Genomic DNA, 20,140 nt, shown 5'->3' on the forward strand with positions numbered 1-20,140 from the left:
ACGAGGTGGTTCAGTAGTTAGAGCGCTCATTTACTGACTGGAAGGTCTGTGGTTTGAACCCTACCTCTGCCTCTCAAACGTCCCTTGTCAGGGCTTGGGCAACCTAGCAGTATCCCAGCCCTCGTGCCTCCTTCAGGTGCATGACAGCTAGGCACCGAAAGGGTGCTACAGCTGAATGGTTTTTCTTAAATAACGACTTGACATAAACGGATCGTCAGACCGTTGGAAATATAAAAAACGAGCAGAGAACCGGGCTGGAATTTCAAACGTCTCGCTTAATCCAGAGCTCTGCGAGGATTGTCGCAAAGGTTAGAAGTGTGATTTTATTCACCTGTAACATTCACCAAAAGTACTTGAAAGTCATTCAGCACAAGTGTGCATACGCACGGGGATTGGGAATGATACCCAGGGAGGTCTTTGACTCATGCCATTTAGCGAAGGGGTGAAAACTGAAGTTTTTTAAGGCACCCAAAATTCTTGTGAGTGATGGCGGAATACGTGGAATTCGCCTTCATATGGGTTTCATTTAGATCATGCTTGTTCTGTCCTAACGAGACATTTCCGGTGAATCCACACCAAAGATAGAAGGCACTGTACTCGTTCTTGCTCGAACTCGTTAACAGTGCATCTACTTGACCCGACTGGTAGTTGAACCTTCGGTATCTCACATGCGAGGTGAAAGTGTTACCAGTGCACCACCAGTGCACAGCTGACTTATCACGTCTACACAATCGGGAGAGTGAACTGGTTGCTGTTCAATGCGTTGTGCCAAAACAGTCATGTCGCTCAACTGTGGACATAGTCACCCGCTCAGATGTGAAGATAGAGAAACGTTAAACATGTCATTATAACAATGGTAACACGCTCTCCTCGTATATCAGACGTCCTGGGTTCGAATCTTCACACAACCAGTGATAAGTGCGGATGACGAGGTCTAACGAGGGTGACTTTGAAATCAGTGTTTCTTCTCTTCGGTGCGGGCTTACCACAACAGCTCCGTCCAGAGAGTTGGAGAATAGCTCAAACAAAATCGGTGTGAATGCAATTACCAGCAATATTTCCAATCCTGGCAGCCATGGGTCCTCTGGCGATGCCGTCCATCTAGTTTCAGTCCTTAAGATCGTGAAAGAACGATACAATGATCTGGGCAGTTATGCGTTCCTATGCAACACGTTCACGCTGTCCGATATTGTCAAAGTGCATAGGCTTTGAATGGCATTTAGACTTGTCGGATAATAGATCTGGACAACATTTGGACGTTGTCCTCCGAATCAAATTTCCGTAGGTATCGCATAAGCAACTTGCGCGTGCTTCTGTTTGAAAACACGGTGGGCCGACTGTGATCTGAATGTGGAGGTCCAGCACCATCGTTCGTCATTTTATCTCTCAGGGATATTAATTCAATGGTACTGGGTTTTTAAGACCAGTGCGGCCCATTGGTGAGCCACCTTCAAATGCAAACCAGTGAATGAGAACCTTATGGGTATAAGTTTTCTTCCGGTATGACAGACCTTCCCCAAAACAAACCTACAAACAGGGAATCCTCTAGTGAACAATGAAATGCGTCCCAGTGGGCAATCTCCAGGGGCAAACAACTCCTTATAGCACAACAAGCCTTACATAGCACTATAAAACTGCCTGCGATACCAAGTTTGCGTACAGCAAAGCATCACGACATTAACGGCGTCTCCAGCGGATGCAAATACCAAGAAAGTTTTACCAACAACAAAGATAAATTCAACTCCCAACTGTTCCGTTGATTCTTCATTCAGAAAATGGCCCGCTGCCATTCTGACCTGAGCTGTGTTCAGTAACATCCAAATCGACATCCCACCTCAAGAATTAGGGAACTTTTTCAGGGTGAAAATGAAGTTTATTTAATCCAGTAAATTTCAAAATTGTCCTTTAGCGTCCAACAACCTCAGACTACTTGATCGGGTTCAAGCTCTGCCAAACGCGAATGAGAACTCAAGGACGGACACCTTTCTAATGCACTGATTTCAACCTTCAAATAGGACGCATTTGGCATATAACCTGTCACTAAAAAACCACTTGAGCACGTCTCTCGTCTGGATAAAATGGACCATCAAACTTAAGGTGTGATGTTATTTACAAGAATCACTCACACATGCAGTTGTTAACGACCAAATGTCTAAATGAAAACATGTTCTGCACCTGTTACTCACCTCCTTGTGGAAAAAATTTGCAGTAAATATCTTTGAATACCTCTTCGTTCAGTGTACCGGCAGGACATTCCTATTTAGCCATGAAGAGATAAAATTATCAATATTAGAAATGATTTGAATGGAAAACAAGCAAGCTGGTAATAATAAAAACAACCGTCTAAAAACTGGTGGTTTTGTGAACGCACTGCAGTGCCAAATCAAAGCACTGGGTGATTCGTACCTGTTTACATGACACAAGGCCCCATTCTGTAAAAGTTCGATGCTATTCTATAAAAGTCCGGTTTGTAAAAGCCCAGGAAGTTTATGCTCGATTCATTGTATACGAAGACTCGTGTGACTGTCCCATGTTTATCATCCACGGCTGTGAAAAACGTTTGTAAACATGCTACTGGAATGCTGACGAGTAGTCGAAAAATGCCGGCAAACTAAAATATCATGCAGGTGCACGGTGCCAACAAGTACACGTTTATAAAAATGTAATCAGTATACTTAGGCATAGTGATACGAGTACAGAAGAGCCATCAGATAACTTTCGTAATTAGGAGCGGGCTATCCAAGTTTTTTTGAAAAGTCACGCAGTAACTTTTGAGCTTATTAGAAAAAAACTATTTTAACTTTCACTTTCAACAAACTGGCCGTTAAACGACCGTTTCCTTTATTAGAAAGAAGATACAGGAAGACATAGAGAAAATTAAAACGCGGGGCAGGATGATTGGGAAATGAACCTGTCAAGGAATTGTGTTAACATCGCCATTCCTCGAAAAATCACACAACGCCATAACAAACTTGTCGAGTTGGGCCAGAAAAGCTGACTTTTTTCTGCTAATATGTGCATAACCTTAGGAAACGTATCTAAGAATTGGTTTAAAACAAGATTTAAATGGCCAAAACGACGATTTCGAGGTTTCAAGGTTTTTAACAATCATTTGGCGTTGCGTGCAGATCTCGAGAGACTTCTTCAGGACCTTTTTTGATGTAAATGGCATGGAAAAGCTGTTACGTGAAGGTTTGCTGAAAATTATGCTTGAACATCCACCTTACTGAGTTCTTGCCGTGGCGAAGATGAGACCAAACAAATGCAAATTCCCAGGTGGTATTAATTACTGCGACCGCGACTGCTTGGATAATAGATTGTGGCATTAATTCCAAGGACTGACTGCTGCGTGCTTAAAACACGGTCGTTTAACTACTTATGTAGTTGTGCTGGTCTCAGAATTCTGGGCACCTGCCTATTTACTAAACTCTATTCTCCAACGTCCCACAGAAGACTTACAATAATTTTGAGAACCCAAACGAGAGCCTTACGTAAATTCAAAATAGGGTATATTATTCACCATTCACGGTTTCTGCAAACATACCTGTTTGAAACCCTGATACATGATTTGTAATTCTTTCCTGGAAAATTGTGTTTTTCGTAACAGAGTATTGATCCCGACTGGCTTGTGCCGGACAATGTGGTTCTCGATCTCTTCCAGTTCAGCCTCTGAAACGAAAATAATTCAGAATAAGGGAAAGTGAAAATAGAGCGAATTCGGCCCATCTGCTCGAACTGAAAACAGCTTTTTTTAAATTGATGCCTCTTGGGAGAGAATCTCTCGAATAAAACTAGGACGAACCTAGCTGTCCCCGGGAAGTGATGTTCTATCCTAATAGAGTTTGATGCGATTGAATAAGCTTCAGTGGATCGTCCGACTATTTCGCAATGAAAGGTCGGAAAACTACTATCTTGAGGCCGTGAATGACCAGATGCTGATAAGGAAACCGTCACCAAGACAGAATCTATGGATTCTGGCGGATGGTTCCGGTCGATCTAGTGGCTTGTTTATTGGAAGAGTTTAACAACACATCCTGTAACTTTGTGATCCGATCTCATTTCACCTTTGTCAAATTTTACAGGACTATACTTTTGGGACAGAAAGTCGTTAGGCCATGTGACCCTGAATTGTGACCGCTTGTCTGGGCAACACTGTTTTCAACCCCAGTTTATCTTCAAGAACAGCATAAAGTACACCTTAGAATCAGTTTAACGATACACTGGATCTTACATTCTTATTGGTAAGATGGAAGAAAGAAGCCAGTGGTTTAGAAACAACAAAGCTGTGGAACCTATTTTATCTCACATGAAAGCCTAACCTTGGTGAGTGCTTTTGTGCTATTAAAATGGGGCGTAATCTAGTAGTGTTCGTATGTTCGATCGACATCTGGAATGTAGGGTGTCTGTCCGTGACGAATCGGGTTCCGTCTGCACATTTGTTTGCGTCATATGGTTTGCCCCAAGCGTCGAGAAAACACCTGCTATCTTGCACTGAAACCAAACAAAACAAAAGGGAACGTGTGACTGCCACTCGTACGATCTATTAGAATGCTCCGGTAGGTCCGCGTTAGACGTTCACCCTTCACCACCACGTCCCATTGGCTCGCTCTGTAGCCTCTCTTCAGAAAACTCTCACAACAGTGAAGACTATATTTATTCAATTATATCCGCCTGGGTTTTCACTAAAGATAGGCTATTCCTCACCAATACGTTAATTGAGCAAAACAAAACAGGTGAAGCACCATGAATACCCCGTAAATTTTCTAATAAATACGGGGATTAGCTCGTGCATTCCATGAGTAGTTTCTGACAAATGCGTTACTCGTTTAGAGTAAAGCGAGAACGCATTAGAACCCAACGATTATCTCCATATGTATGCGCTAGCTCGATTCAATGATCTACCGTTGGCTAACAGGGTATAGTTCGTTAACCAGGTGAGGAGAAAACATTAAGCATATAAGGTATAGGTATATAAGGAATAAGATATTCGCTAATTCCTTAGATGTGGAGCCCATTTAAAAAAAACACTTTTCGGGTTCTGGATCCAAATGGGGGAGAGAAAACGGCACATAACTTGCGAAAGCTTTTCGCAAAATACGAAGCACAATTTGATTGAGTTTGTCCCGTGGTTTAACTGTAGTGCAGCTCGAATGTTCGGTTTCGATACTTTTGAACGCTTCATTGCAAACTGCCAGATTAATTTGGGGGTCTCTCAAAACCAGTGGCGTTTGCCAATTCAATCGGTCCTCGAAAAAATCTTTCGATGAACAGATCAGGACTTGGCTGGATGAAGTTAAAATGGTTATAATCGGACAAAGTGCTTCGAGATCTTACTCTCATGGCTGGGTACACTTGAATGTCTCTGAATGTGACTGGCATCTCCGTCGGTATCACTTACGAACCAGAATTTCAACCTGTTTGTCGCTACTTGCTAGAGAGGGTTTGTAAGGATCGCCTGGTGAGCCCCACAGCTTCCGCTCTACCCTGATTTCATTCACAAGCATTTTCTTTCAAGTGGCATTTGAAGGTAGCGACATGTCATGCCTATTGATCCAGGCCTATCGTTTCAACTCTTTGATAGTGTGTGCCTTATTCAGCACTTTGTGTGTGTCGTATCCATTGAAGTAAAGTCCACATTCATTACCCGAATATGCTACTTTCGCCCGCACGTCTGGCTATATAGTTAGAACCTTTTTAACTGTTTACGTAAGCAAAGAATTAGAAGGATTTTGAGTAAGTTTGCAGCTATTAGCTCACAAGTAATGTTTGGGCACGTAATAGGTAAACGGCCATGCTTGATAAAGAATACCCTGATTACTTTTAACCTTGATTCAACTACGGAAAATGAACAAGTGTGCGAAACAGATAAGTGGGAGCACTCATTGAAGTAATTTTACATTTTTTATGAGTATAAGACCTTCATAAGCCAAGTAAGAAAGACAACCTAAACACAATGGATAAAAATGAGCCATTACACCTAGCTTAAATAACTTGGGGAACCAGAAGAAAGCCGATCATCAGATGCCACGTGCTGCCCATCGCTATGGAAGAGAATTGTTCCTGAACAGTAACCAAGAACTTGTCAACTGTATGGATATTCTACCCAGCTAACGCCGTATTATGGAGAATACGGAATATCTCACTTGAATTGACGACATGTTGTGGGGTTAAATAGAGGAAAAATCGATTAAATGTTCGTTATAGTGTCTCAGTTGTTCGAGTGATTGTCTTCGAATTTACCCAACTGTTTTACTCACGTGAGCTCAAACCACAGTAAATGAACTACACGGTCATGTTATGCAAGTTATAGTATAATGGATCATTTAATCGACGTTATATATATAAGACCGCATAGTCACGATCCAACCACGCCGTTGCAGAATGGGCTGCCGAATGAAAAAAATTGAAATGTTTTTGGGACACATTCGCCCTAGCCGGATAAACCAGCTGCAACCTACTCCGGGAATAGTGTAACGGTGGATGCTACTGATGAAGCATGCGAGTAGTATGTTTTCTCGGAAATCCACTTCGAGTCTCTTGAGAAGTGAGATCTATTACGGAATTTGTGGAGTCGCTTTGTAGCACTAGCTTTCATTTGAGTAAGAGTCAATGAATATCCAGAAAAGTTGAGGAAGTCGGGTTCAAGGAGAAGATGGATATTCAGTGTTATAAACAAGATGCAGATGAGAGTTTTGCTCCCTTGTTCCATAGTCTGTAACTGTTCAGTTAGTGTTCCTCTAGTAAACAACCCCGCAGCAAACGCTTTCTTCCTTTCAACATCGTGATTTTCAACTTCTGTGTGGAAGGTTGCGGACTTGAAGTACCCCAGGATTGTGTGACGTGGACACATTTAGTGGTCCTGATTATGACGGAAGAATTTGTGTGGCGCTTCTCAACTTCTCAGGGTAGGTTTTCCTCATCTGCTGGGTGAAGCCCGCGTTGGAAACTTAGAACTATTCTTAATGTAAGCGGCCCTGCTCGGAAAGGAAATCTTGCCAAGGATGCTGGGCCTCCCTGTGGAGCTGATCAATGTCGGAGCGTATGAAATAAAGTGCACTGGATGGAGATGAGCGGTGCAAGATTTTTTGGGATACGATAAAACTCAACAGAACACAATACATATCCGGTAAAGAATAGTTTTGTCACTTAAAATCCACCCAGCATTTGAGGAAATATATGTACTAAGAGTTCTTGTCTTGGTTCCATTCTTCTTGACTTTCTGACAAAGACTGAGCAATTTACTGAAAATGCGCACCCGAATTTCGCTTTTCAACGTCGAGTTTCCTGTTCAACCGCATCTGGTCGGCAAACAGTCCTTGCAACTATTCTTCGATATACTCCAAAAGCTTATGCGGAACCAACCTCGTTTACCAACAATAACCAGCTCGTTTGTAAAAATTTCCCTTGAGAGTTTGCCGGAAAACTGGAATAACCAATTTGGACTTGGTTTGCGCTTGCACTGATTTTCTGATGTTGGCGTCCTACTCTGAATAAGTGAGTTTCTTCGTGATGACATAAATCTAGAGTGATTCACTGTATTTTTTCCACAGGCCGGTTGGCTAGAACACTGAGCAGCAAGTAAGTTAATCGGTCTTCAGCAATGAACCTACAGCTAGCCGTTTCGGTTTCTGACTAACTATTCTGGCCAACCAAACAAGCCATGTCGCATCGCATGAGGCATAAGAAAGTGTAGATAGGGAATGGCCGACAGTCAGTAAAGATTCATAGCCTGACGTCCCATTTGAATCTGGAAAACTTGCCTAGTTCAGTTTAGCTCCAACTCAATCCTGCCGTGCGCTATACAGTAATGTGCTTCTATTGATTTTGACCAATCATCGACGTTTGGTGTGGACACGACCGTTCACGTGATGTACAGATTAAGGAAGACACATACGTTTAAGAAGCACCAAGGGTGAATGGCTGCACACTGAATCTCGGCTTAGAAAGCAGGCCTTGCCTATCTCGGGAAAGCAGTTCACTATGCTTTTAGCCCTAACTGAGACTCATCAAGTGGGTGTGGTAAAGTCGATTCGTGTACGCCGTTTGGTGTTCCACCGCTTGATATTCCAGTTTAAAGTCCATATTCTGCATCCCTGCACGATACGCCTGCCAATCACGCTTGGCCACATAATCCCAGCCAGTCGGATGGAATTTGCACGGTTACTCCCTTGCAGCCTACTAAGTCTCACTTAGAAGGACGGTGGACGCACGGTGGATCGCTGTTCCAGAACATATTACTATAATCTCAAAGTAGTCATTTGTCATCTATTCTGCGACTATCATCCAATCAGTAACCAGCTTCGTCATAAATTAGACCTATTAACAAAACCCAGAAAAATTCAGCAGTTCAATGTGGGAATAAGATGACTGCAAAAGCTGCTGGGACCGCGGGGTCGACAGAGTCCCGCATATTCAATAGTAAGATGGGCAACACATTTGGTGGAGCAGGATGTAAGCTACCTTTTGCAACAGCAATACACTACTTCGCCCTTCTTGAGGCTCATCAGGCAGGCGCAGTCCCGGGGTTTCTGTCAACCCTAGGCTCCACTTAATCAAAAGCGGATTATATTTGACTTATACACTCATCTGTATACTAATTTGATTTTGACGGGAGACTCACCACGAATACAGTGTAATACATTCATTTGAAGAAAGACATCGTAAACCAGAGCTTAAGTTGGGTCTCTTATCAAAACTAAATTGGTATGCAGATGAATGGCTAAGTCTCGTTTCTGAGCTCTCCATAGATTCATCGTCCTGTGCCATTCGTAGCAAAACCCAATAGGATGACCTGGCCCAAACTAGAAAAAATCAACAGATTATTATCAAAAACTCTCCCTGCTTATGCCGTAAAAGTAGTGCCGAGAAGCAAAATGCAAAGTGTCGCTCACAGCAGATTATCCAGTCAATTAACTAACGAGAATCGGGTCAAGTCACAGAAACCAAGTATATTAAGGCTTCGGTGTAGCCACTTCAGAGACCACTCAAAAGTCAGGTAGATGTACGGGCCTCAAATATTGCACCAAATGGAGGACGAGATGGCTCAAGTGGCTAGAGCGCGAATTTTCTGACCGAAGGGTCCGTGGTTCGAACCCGACCACCACCTCTCGACTTCCCTTGTCTAGGCTTGGGCAACCTGGCAGTATCCCAGCCCCCGTGTCTCCTTGGGATAGCCTGGCAGCTAGGCATTGGAGGGGTGTTATAGCTGAACGACTGCACCAAATGTTTGGGTCTGGTTCCGCATCTGTCCTCGGAGAAGCATGATGATTACAATAGTTATCAACGAAGTTCAAGTAATTATGAACTGAATTCGAAATCTTATCAGCTTCACAAAGATGTGTGACGCAAATCACCCCAGTTGTTAGTAAAAGCGCAAAAAGCTGCACAAAGAAAATATGTGCTACTTGCCATCATCAAGAGAGCTTCCAGAATACAGCAAAAATCGCCTGACCCTCTTCCAGTACATAATAATACATCGTTATCTTTTGATCACAGTAAAAAGTGGTATAATGGTCCCATCTGCTACTAGTTAAACAAAGCTGACAGGAGCTACCAAACAATTGCCACCATTGGAAAAACAGTGTGTGTTCTGGCTTGAGGGTAGGAATTCATTGGGCAAGCTTCGCCACTGAGCATTGATTCCGTGGGTGTCGTTAGCAGAACAAATATTTGTTCAGTCGAAAACAGAGTGATAACGTGCTTAGCCACCAGGACGACATCCGACCGAGTATTTGGATTCAGTGTGACATTGTAGTTCGCCTGTAGGGGTAGGTGTTGATTTTGCCTCTTTGATTCTGTTAGATGTAAGTTCATGCGCGTTTGCCTGATGAAACATCGCAAAGCCTAATTGATGTTTAGTTCTTCCTACGGTTTCTACATCATTAAAGGCTGATGTTCAATTCCCAGACTATCGTTGGAATAAACTTATGAAGTGAGTTCATCATCATTATCATCAACATGGACAGCATGACATCAGTGTTCAACACTGATGCTTTGTTACCGTACAACCATGATCTATTTGAAAGCCATATTGTGAAGAAAAGAATAAGGGTGGACGGGTAAGGGACTTATTGCCTATTGGTACATTCATTCAAAGGTGCCTACACCTCCAGACATTTACTCAGGCAATCTGGATAGGAACTGACAACAAGAACGCCACTGATATCGATCGGCAACCGTATCTTGCAGCGTCTCTGACCAGGCGCATTGGGAATCATGCGGTCCCCATCCTGGTAGGAAAGTAGCACCGACAGCAAGCCAAACGTTCGTAAGCTCTTACATACCTCTCTGCCATCTCGAGCGTTGATCATCTCTCTGTTTCCACCACTCTGTATTGGGCACTCAAAAAACAGCATTGGAAGTACCTGTTGCACAACCGGAAACTCGTTTTCTAATTACCTGGTTGCGGATTCGCCGACACCAACCCACACGACCTATCGTCCTGAAACAATGATTGTTGAACACCTGGAGACGTTTCAGGTCTGCTGTTCAAACACGCCAAGTCTCACCGCCATACAACAAAACAGCCCGCACTGTAGCCTGATGCACACATCCTTTGAGGTTCAAGGATAGAGCACTCTGGCGCCATTGGTGTCTCAAATTAACAAGCGCGGCCGGAGCTTTGCAGATTTGTAGATCGACCTGATCTGTCACACTAAAATCAAAACTAATACAACTTCTAACGTACGTAAACTGATTTACGACTTTGAATGCCTCCCCTTGGATTTAAAGTGGCGTACTCCGTAACTGCAGGTCCACGAGCATGGCGTTACACTTTGGGGATGCAAATTGGATACCAAAGGCTTTCATCAGTCCATCCAAAAGCACCTGCACCTTCTCTTCGAAGTTTGCATATCCCAGTTTGCATATCTCAAATCGACAAGGTTTTTATCACAGGCTATTTGACCACCGGGGTTTTAAAATCTTCTACCGTTCGTTTCATTACCTCAATAATCAGGAAATGAAATAAAAAAAGGAGAGATTGAGCACCACCACTTTGTGTACGAAAACTTTTGCACAGATCTCCCAATACTCACACACATCCAGAAGTTTGAGAATACAAAGAACGTATTATGTCCACAAACTTCTGGGGAATTCCTTGGTGGGAAAGCGCATCAAGGAGAACAGTCCAGTCAACCGAGTCGAATAATGAAGTGAGCTCTATCTCACTACTTTGCTACATTTGACGGACACTCTGCGCTTGTTCGTAAATAACATGGTAGTTGGTGTAAAAACTAATGAGCTGGATGTTTCAGCTGGGTGTGGCTTCGCCTTTTTTCTGTAGTTGGTAAAAACTGCAGTTCATTGTCCACATCCGATGGCGTAATATCACTGCTAGCTAATCAACCACTCATTGGCTTAGTCTGACGGTGACGTTCAATCAAGATGTGATATTCCTTATTCAAGATGTTGCGTCAGGATAACGTCCGGTTGTCTGAATAATCTCCTTCGAAGAAGGGCCTAGCGCATGATAAGAGTTGCACTTACACAGCGGCAACCAGCTCACAAAATTTGGAGGGGAAAACTCTGCAAACCTACAGAAATAATGACGGTTTTGCTAATACTTATTCTGATGGACTGCTTTTTGCCAACTACTGTTAGCTCTGCTATCAGGTGAGATAAATATGCACATAGTTTTATTGATACAAATATTGACAAACAGAGTGTATGAATCCCATTCGTTTGTGAGATGGTTAAATATAAAACGAAAGTCTGATTTATGGTTTCCATAGGTAAACAAAAAATAGATAGTATGGTTGAAATTTGTGGAGGACTGAGGAAACGGAACCAATACTTGGATTTGTTGCCTGTGGGCCACTGGTAATATGGATTTTGTTTTCATTCTACAGGAAATGGGGGGATCAGGTAACAGGGAAAGTGTTGACTTAGCAATCGACCGACTCAAATTCTCGGGCCAAAGTAACTACTCACAAATCCAAGTATACTCACATTTAATCAATATTTTGGTGGGAATCGTACGAACTACCGTGAGATGCGCAGAAGAGCGACTAGGTTTAAGGGGGACAGTTAGGAATAGATAAGTTGTGTTCCGGTTCTGACAAAACTTGCCAACTGCTCTAGTAGATGGTTTGTGACAGCATGGAGAGAAAAAGCTAACAAGAGTAACCAACAGGCGAAATATAACGCCAATATTGTCGAACGACCCGACAAAAGTAATTACAATCGTGTAATCCTTGATGGGGATAGGCCGAATGCGTTCCTTTTTTCGGATAGGAATAGTATTGTGAACCTTCCGGAAGAGATGCATGTCTTCAGAAGGGAGGATCTCTGTAATTTTTTAATCAACCACGAAATGAACACTTTGGGTATCCCAAATTCATTGAAAAGTCCTAATCTATCGGTCGAGGGTGGTGGACAGATGGTTCACACCAATCGGACATCATAGCCGAACTGAGTATGTAGTAATACCCATAGTGAGAGAGAGCGTTCAGCTGTAGCACCCTTCCGGTGCCTAGCTGCCATGCCACCCGAAGGAAGCACGAGGGCTGGGATACTGCCAGTTTGCCCAAGCCTAGACAGGGAAGTCGAGTGCCGGAGGTCAAATTCGATCCACGAACCTTCCGGTCATTAAATTCGCGCTCTGACCACCTGGGCCATCTCGCCCCACCCATAATGAGGTCTCTTGCCTATATCTTCGTTGATTCTGGGAGCTGAATATTCGAAAACCGAACTCGCTTGAGTTGCCAGGAATAAGACGGCGGCTTGAACCACACTGAGGTAAACTGTGGAACGTTCGTTCGAATAACTGGTTCAAAATAATTGAGAACAGGTAATTCAGCCTTATTCAGCCGGGTGAACGCGCGACTATTTACCAAAGAGGTGTCAAGTTGCTAAACTGGTCAAATCAATGGCTTCATTAACGAGAGAGAAGGAGCTTCTCGGTTTCTGAAAGTCTACCACTGCTTTCGTTTGTTCATCGTCTTTCTTTGGGGATGCTTTGTAAACGTGCAGAACACCTGCCAGTAAATAAAGTGGCCCTTTCCAAGAACTACAATCAATGGCGAAAAATCCACTGCATATGAATATAAGAAGGACACGATCTGAAATTCTAATCACCCCGTCATCGAGGACAACAACCAGAGAATACAGGAGCATACCAATCACATTATTTAACACCTAGGAGGAATGGAGTTTTAGAAAGTGTCTGGCGGCTGTATGGAACCAAGATTCTTGCGGGGGTGGGGATTCTGGTGTACATATATCGCGTCAAACAACTGCCTGTTACAGAGGGGTAAGTTGTGTACCTTGAGAAGGAACCTTTCTGCTTATACCAATATCAGCATATTAGAGTGCTTCAGGGATTCTCACACAAACCATTGTAGATTTAAGTCTCCACTTGTCCACTAGGAGGGACTGATGTTATTAACTGACGCTGCTTCCAAATTTGCTTAACCAACAAGTAATTTATAGTTGTAACAGGCACATGCAGAGGCGGAAAGTTCCTGAATTTGTAAACTTAAAGAGGTCTAACACCACCGGACCACGTGCAACATTTGTTAACGGCTAACTACACACATCCATTAGCCCACGAACTGATCGATGGGCACGCACTGCCGTCCGGTTGAAAGTGCGTTTACCCACAAAAAGTATGTACTTGGGACAACACAACGGAAACTGAAATCAGCTTGCAAACTGTGCTGATTCAGATGTCCTATTGGGACAGACAAAAAAACTAGGAAGTTATTTTTAACGATGTCTGTCAACTGAAAATAAGGCCCAAGGTGAGACGATAAGGTAAACAAACTTGCATACGTATTACGTGATAATGCACGATAAAGCGCGTGATAAAGCACGATTGCACGGAACGTGAATTTCATTTTTGAAATGAACCGTAGTAGTAAATCTGTGCTTAAACAACATAAAACAAAATGTATGATCCATTTCCAAAACCTTTAACAAACTGGAGACCGAGGATTGTTTAGCTACAGAAAGCACAACCGTGTATCGATCAATCGACCAAACAACCAAACAACCAATCAATCAATCAACCAATCAGTCAGCCAATATATCTATCTATCCATCTATCTACCTGAAAGTCTTAATTTCATGTTTCTACCTCTGGTTCCTCTCTAACCACGTACAAAAATACCTGCTCCTAATGTGAATATGTTTCCATATGTCAGACGATTTCTGATACTGTTCAGGTTTGTGAAATGAATCTTTATTACAGATGACAGCTCCCGACGACTGAATTAACGATGCTATACCGGCACCCTTTAGATCTCTTTCTTCTTTAAAAAAACCTCTAACCTTTTGGCTAAACTGACAGCACACTTCTTGTTTTTTTCTTCTGTGGCACATATTTGCTTTGTTGGTTACTAACAAACGTAAAATTTCTGCCAATCACTCTCAAAATCCTGAAGATCCTTATGTTCATAACATGGTTGTATCATCTAAATACAACTTAATTTACGTACACCACATGAACGCACAGCTCCAAAGATAGTCCGATGCACTGTCGGCTGCAGTCATCCCCGTCAAGAAGCCTCCTTAGTTCTAAATTTTTGTATCTTATCTTTTCAGGATTTTTCACCATCACAGACCCCTTGCCTGAATAGGCTGTTGTTTTCAATCCCGCAGAAGAACTTTTCGAGAATTCTGGAATTCCACATAGCACATCACTCGTGCAACTTAATGTGAGGAAAAACTTGTGATTCACAAGTTCATTTTAATGCGCTAAATTCCCATTTTAGCAAACAACCCAGAACAAATTATGGTGTATAGGTATGTGACACAACAAGCAACCGAACCATATTGTGTTCGTGTATTCTTCGCCGTAGAAGACTCTAAGTGAAAAAGCTAACTTTCTATTTCCATCCCGAAACTGCTGGCTACGATTTGACGTGACATTAATTGTGTTCCTGACTGATTTTCACCTGATTTTGACTGCTTTCACGGCCTGTATTCATTGCAGCCTCTCTCGTGGTTAGGGCATATGAAAGCGTGAGAGCACTGGACTCATGTTTTGTTCATATTAGAGTTTGTCATTCATGAGTGGCTCAGTGGTTAGAGCACGAATTTGCTGCTGTCATTAGTGGCTCAGTGGTTAGAGCAGGACTTTGCTGACCGGAAGGTCCGTGGTCCGAACCCGACCTCTGCCTACCGACTTTCCCTGTCTATGCTTGGGCAACCTGGCAGTATCACAGCCTTCGTGCTTCCTCGGGTGGCATGGCAGCTAGGCACCGAAAGGGCGTTATAGCTGAGCGATATTTCTTCATACATATCCATCAATTTGTCGGAATTTAAACTACAAATATCAGCTATGCGAGATAACCATTTTGGCCACTACTCCGCCAGCGCACGCTGGATAGGCCAGAATTGTCATGTCTACACAGCCAAGCACATTCACACTGGCTGTTTTGCCCAAAACCTCGAACGATAATCTGGCACTGTCCCTGGTGGATCGATCGATGCGATCGATCTAAAGACTTGCCGATCAGGTATTAACTGTTAAATGTGAGCATCCCTGATTCAGTGTTTTCAGTTTGTGATTACGGTTTGAAAATCCGTTGGATACGTTTACTTAGGGATGGTTTTGAATGTTGACAAACTAGAGGCATATTGTCGAAAGCATACAAATATATGTGTGGTTCATAGATTGCGACATCCCTGTATGAATAAAGGCGCAGTACTTTTGGAGAAAATATCTGTTCTTAATTATCATTTTCAGGGAAAATTACTGTAGAATCTGGGAAGAAGGACATCAATTTTGAAGTGAAAATGACGGGATTTCGTGGATGCTCAAAAAGCGAGTGTAACACGTTCAAAGCTTCAATGAAGCATTCATCTGAGATTTCTTCCTATAAGTCGGATAGTTGAGATGCACTGTGTGGCGGTTTTATCTTTATTGGGAATAATCAGCATACCCCACCTCAGAAACCTCCACGGAGATTTGAAACTGCGAGCTCCCGACTGACAGTTGAAGACCAAACTGTCCCGTCACGTGTGGCTGATCAGCAGTGGGATTAACTCGCACGAATTGTTTCTGCCTCGGTAGTTTACCGACCTGAATTGTCTCAGTTTAGCCAGTAGCAACATATTTCTCACACAAACACAAATATACAGCTGACTAGGTTGTCAAGCACGAGTACCGTGGAAAAATTACAATTTGGGCTCCCCAACTCATATTGTATGATTTCTGAGTCTGTATAAAACGGCATTTTGTAGGCCTCGTGAAAAACTGAGTACCTGAACTTCTAAGTATTCAGTAGAAGAAAACAACATATTATAGAAGGGATGAAACTCAAAGAACCGTGAAAGGCGTCTCTTGTGCCAGTTTGCTCGTGTGTTACTGATAAAATATATCTTTTAAAGTTGACGTATTGTGTTATACTCTTTATTTCCAGTGCCTTTATCATATGTGCTCGGTCCACTTGGCAGGTATTAAGAGTAAACGGTATTCCAACATCAAGCCACCTTTTTGTTTGTCTTTTTGTCTGGATGAAGCAGTATGGTTTGATATTTTAGTTAACGATAAAAAAGGAGCCAGGGGAGTGGAGATGACTGAGGTGCACTGTGAACCGCATTGGACAGACTGGCTAACTCCAGTGAAGGCTGTCCAGGAATGATGATAGTATCAAGCTGTCAGTATGGCACACATGAATAACTACCAAGAAAGCGGCTTTTGGTAATCGTCACGCGCTATCTAAGGATGATAAGCCCCAAAAAATTGAATGTGATTTAATTTTGGCAGAAACCCTTGCACTTTCCCGTGCCTACGTTGCTTCGAAGGCTACGGGTAATGTAGCACTGACACTGGGATATTTTCCTGTTCACGAAGCAATTTACTCTAGTATGATATTTTGGATTTTTCAGATCTTTATGTTAGATGAACTATCAGAACGTCTGGGAAGATATTGACGGCTTACAAAGAAGCGTAACTTATGATTTTCGAAACACTGGTGCAAGCAGTTTTGTGGCGTACATTTAAGTGATTGTAGTTAAGCGATCTTTGATTACTGGCTACTCTTCAGACCATCGCTTTATTGGAAATGAATCTCTCAGCATTATGGGTTCAGCAAGATGATATATTCATTTCTCAGTACCAGCTCGAAAGTGTACTGGGAAGCAACATTCTGAAGGACTAAATGCGTTCAACGCGGTAGGAGAGAGGCCCTGAGTAGTGCGACAAGGTCTCCGATCTGTCACGCCCAGAAAGCACTGGGGGAGCTTTAAAATGCTGAAACAGCACTGTATTAGACCGCCGACGTACTTGGACATCTGCGCCACAGTTTTGTGTGTCCGCCTCTAACAAGAAGTACATTTTTACAATGTGCTTTCATTATCATAATGAACCAAGAGCCCTCTCCCACACGACAGGAGCGAAGAATTTCCGTGACGCAGTACATTTATCTGCGTGAATAGTTTCTCACTGTGTAATCCACAAATTATCCGTTTATTTCTTTTTTGTAAAAACCAGACGAACTTTTGCTCCAAAAGGATTCGCGCGCATACAGTATGCCAAATTTTGTTCAGAACCCGCAAGCAGTACACTACGTTTCATTTAAAGTTGATGAAGCACATGGTCATCAGTTGAGAAATGCGTCCCGAGCACGTAGTCATCAGTTGAGAAATGCGTCCCGAGGGGGTATAATCGTGAACAAAATGATTCGAAACACCGTACAATGGCCGTGAAAATGAATACATTACGTTGGACTTTATAGCTCTTTGTGGCTCTCGGAAAGGCGACTCAAAAGCAATTCACCAACTTCTTTCGAAAAAATACGTAAAACTATTTCAAAATAAGACTGAAAATGGCCGGGAAAGTGAGATTCGATTAATCGAATTTGTTTTGAATCAGGTAGCTGTTGATCTGTTCGAGAAGCACGGCAGCTTACTTGCAAACATTTCGCCACTCATCAAGCGTGCATCAACTTAAATGCGCAAAGCTAATGTTCCCATGATTGGTGATGAAAAGCTTGGAAGCAGCCAACTGACCTGGCACGAACGCCAAATGTGAGGTATGGTGCACGGAGAAGTTAGCACTTGATGTAATGTGTATTAGTTGACAGACTCCTAAAGTCTTGATCGTTACTTCATTCAACCTGTCTGAAATAGACGCACCGAGGAGGGAATCAAGGCGGTGCAAAAAAAATCTTTCAAATGTTATTTAGCGAGTAGTATGTTTTCTTCTTGTAAATTTGCTTTGCGTCTCTTGAAAAGGGAGATCTGTTGCGGAATTTGTGGAGTCGCTTTGTAGCATTTGCTTGGATTTGAGCAACGAATGATTCGAGTCAATGAATATCCAGGAAAGTTCAAGAAGACGTGTTCAGGAGAAGATGGACGTTCAGTTTTTGTAAATAAGATGCAAATGAGGGTTTTGCTTCCCTGTCCAATAGTCTGTAACTGGTCAGTTGGCATTTTCTAATAAATACTCCGCAGTGAAGGCCTTCTTCCTTCCATGAATAGATCGTACTTGCGTAATCTGTCAACATCACCTTTGAATGGTGACGGGTGGGACCTACTTTACTGGTCTTTTTCAATAGAGGTTACAACTCAAGCAACCTAACCTCGCAGCCATTTTTATGCAGGAACGCGTTTCTATATTGGATGCTGTAAAAAAACCACAGTTCTATAGAGTCGCTGATTCTAAAAATGTGGAATAATAGCCTAGGAACACTACAGGAGCTGACCCAGATTGAGACAGAACGGAACCAGAAGTGAGGCCAAAAACCACGTGATATGTCCCACTTTGTAGGAACTTGCTCGTCTATTTGTCGGGTAGCGCTCGCTCCATATGTCAACAAAAGCTGTCCGCAATTTAGAACGTGCAAACAACCTTTGAATTGAATATGAACCGTAAACAGAGTTTGGATGAATGGAAAATCCAAGGTGGGAATAAACACATCCTAAATTGTAAACTGGGTGAATAACACTCACAATGGTGTCTCTCCATATTTCGCTCTTGATTAACACAGTTGGATGCAGATATAGCTGAAACCATCGAGAGTTAGAAGGATCACGGTCCTTTGTCGGAATAAGATTCACTGATCTTGGGCTGCGCTTTGTGTGCCTGGATGTTTTACTATTCGCCAGAGTGTCCAGTCCTCTGTTATCTGGTTATGCAGAACAACGCGGGGCTAGGTTCCATTTCGATTAAAGAAGCTACCTCTTAGCACGGATTATTTTATGTTCCGTAGTGTATATGACTGTGTCACTAATATATCGTATGGCAACAATTTAGACTCCGTCACGTGTGTAGAGTCAATGCGTGCTCAAAAGCCGGGGAGCAATGTGCGACTTTTTCTACCGTGTTTAGAACCTGGAAACATCACAAATGAGAGGTTCAGCTGGGTTCCAGGTGAGTCTCTCGAAAAACCAAATTAGTTTGCAAATGAGTGTGTATTCGCTAATTTCGTGCATTTTGGTTTCAATTAGAACATAAGGTTGTCGGAAACCCGGGGACTGCGTCTACCTGATGAGCCCCAAAAAGGGCGAAACCGGTCGTGGGTTGTCGACGGATTTTCAGCAACCTTATCATAAATATTTACAAGTATCGCGATCTCTCGAATATCATAGCAAATGAAACATGAGGCGGCCTGGTGCAGCACATTCAGTTGCCTGAGAACATCATAAACGAGAGATTCAGCTGGGTTCCAGGTGAGTCTCTCGAAAAACCAAATTAGTTTGCAAATGTGTATATTCGCTAACCTTCATAAGATTTTCACGACATTCAAACCGGTAGCACAGTGACTGCATCTAAGCACCGTTCTTATGGTGAGGGAGTTCGGAAACAATATTCGTAATAGATGCGTTTACGATTCGCCGATTACATATATTTATGTAACAGAATCAGTTGCGGTCAGTTGTCACAGGTCATCACCGAAAAATGAAAAAATCACTAACTTATGTGACTTGCGCAGAACCGTTTTGCCTACCGACATCAGGTCTACAAGTATGGGTCGACAAAAGTCCCTACCAAAAGTCCTACCGACCCAAATAGGTGCTTCAAAAGGCGTCATACTTTCTCCGATGTTATCGACTTTGCTTCCATGACCTACCTGTTCTACCAGTCCAAATATGCTAACGATGTTGTGACTGCCGCGTTTTTAACATGGTGTCACAAAATGAATTGAGTGCATTCAGCAACCAATATTTATAAAGTTATTTTCTCTCCCGC

At 42.7% G+C, this 20,140-nt stretch overlaps 1 protein-coding gene across 1 annotated transcript in view; it reads right to left on the reverse strand.

Moving 5' to 3' along the window:
• T265_00542 (hypothetical protein) overlaps positions 1–20,140 on the reverse strand; it is a gene marked incomplete at both ends in the record, with an annotated part of 42,116 nt that overhangs the window by 6,141 nt on the left and 15,835 nt on the right. The window contains one exon of the mRNA XM_009164346.1: positions 3,545–3,669. Within this exon, the coding sequence (XP_009162610.1) occupies positions 3,545–3,669 (125 nt within the window). The remainder of the gene's footprint in view (positions 1–3,544; positions 3,670–20,140) is intronic.

The sequence above is a fragment of the Opisthorchis viverrini genome, assembly GCF_000715545.1.
Source record: "Opisthorchis viverrini unplaced genomic scaffold opera_v5_5, whole genome shotgun sequence".
Lineage (NCBI taxonomy): Eukaryota > Metazoa > Platyhelminthes > Trematoda > Opisthorchiida > Opisthorchiidae > Opisthorchis > Opisthorchis viverrini.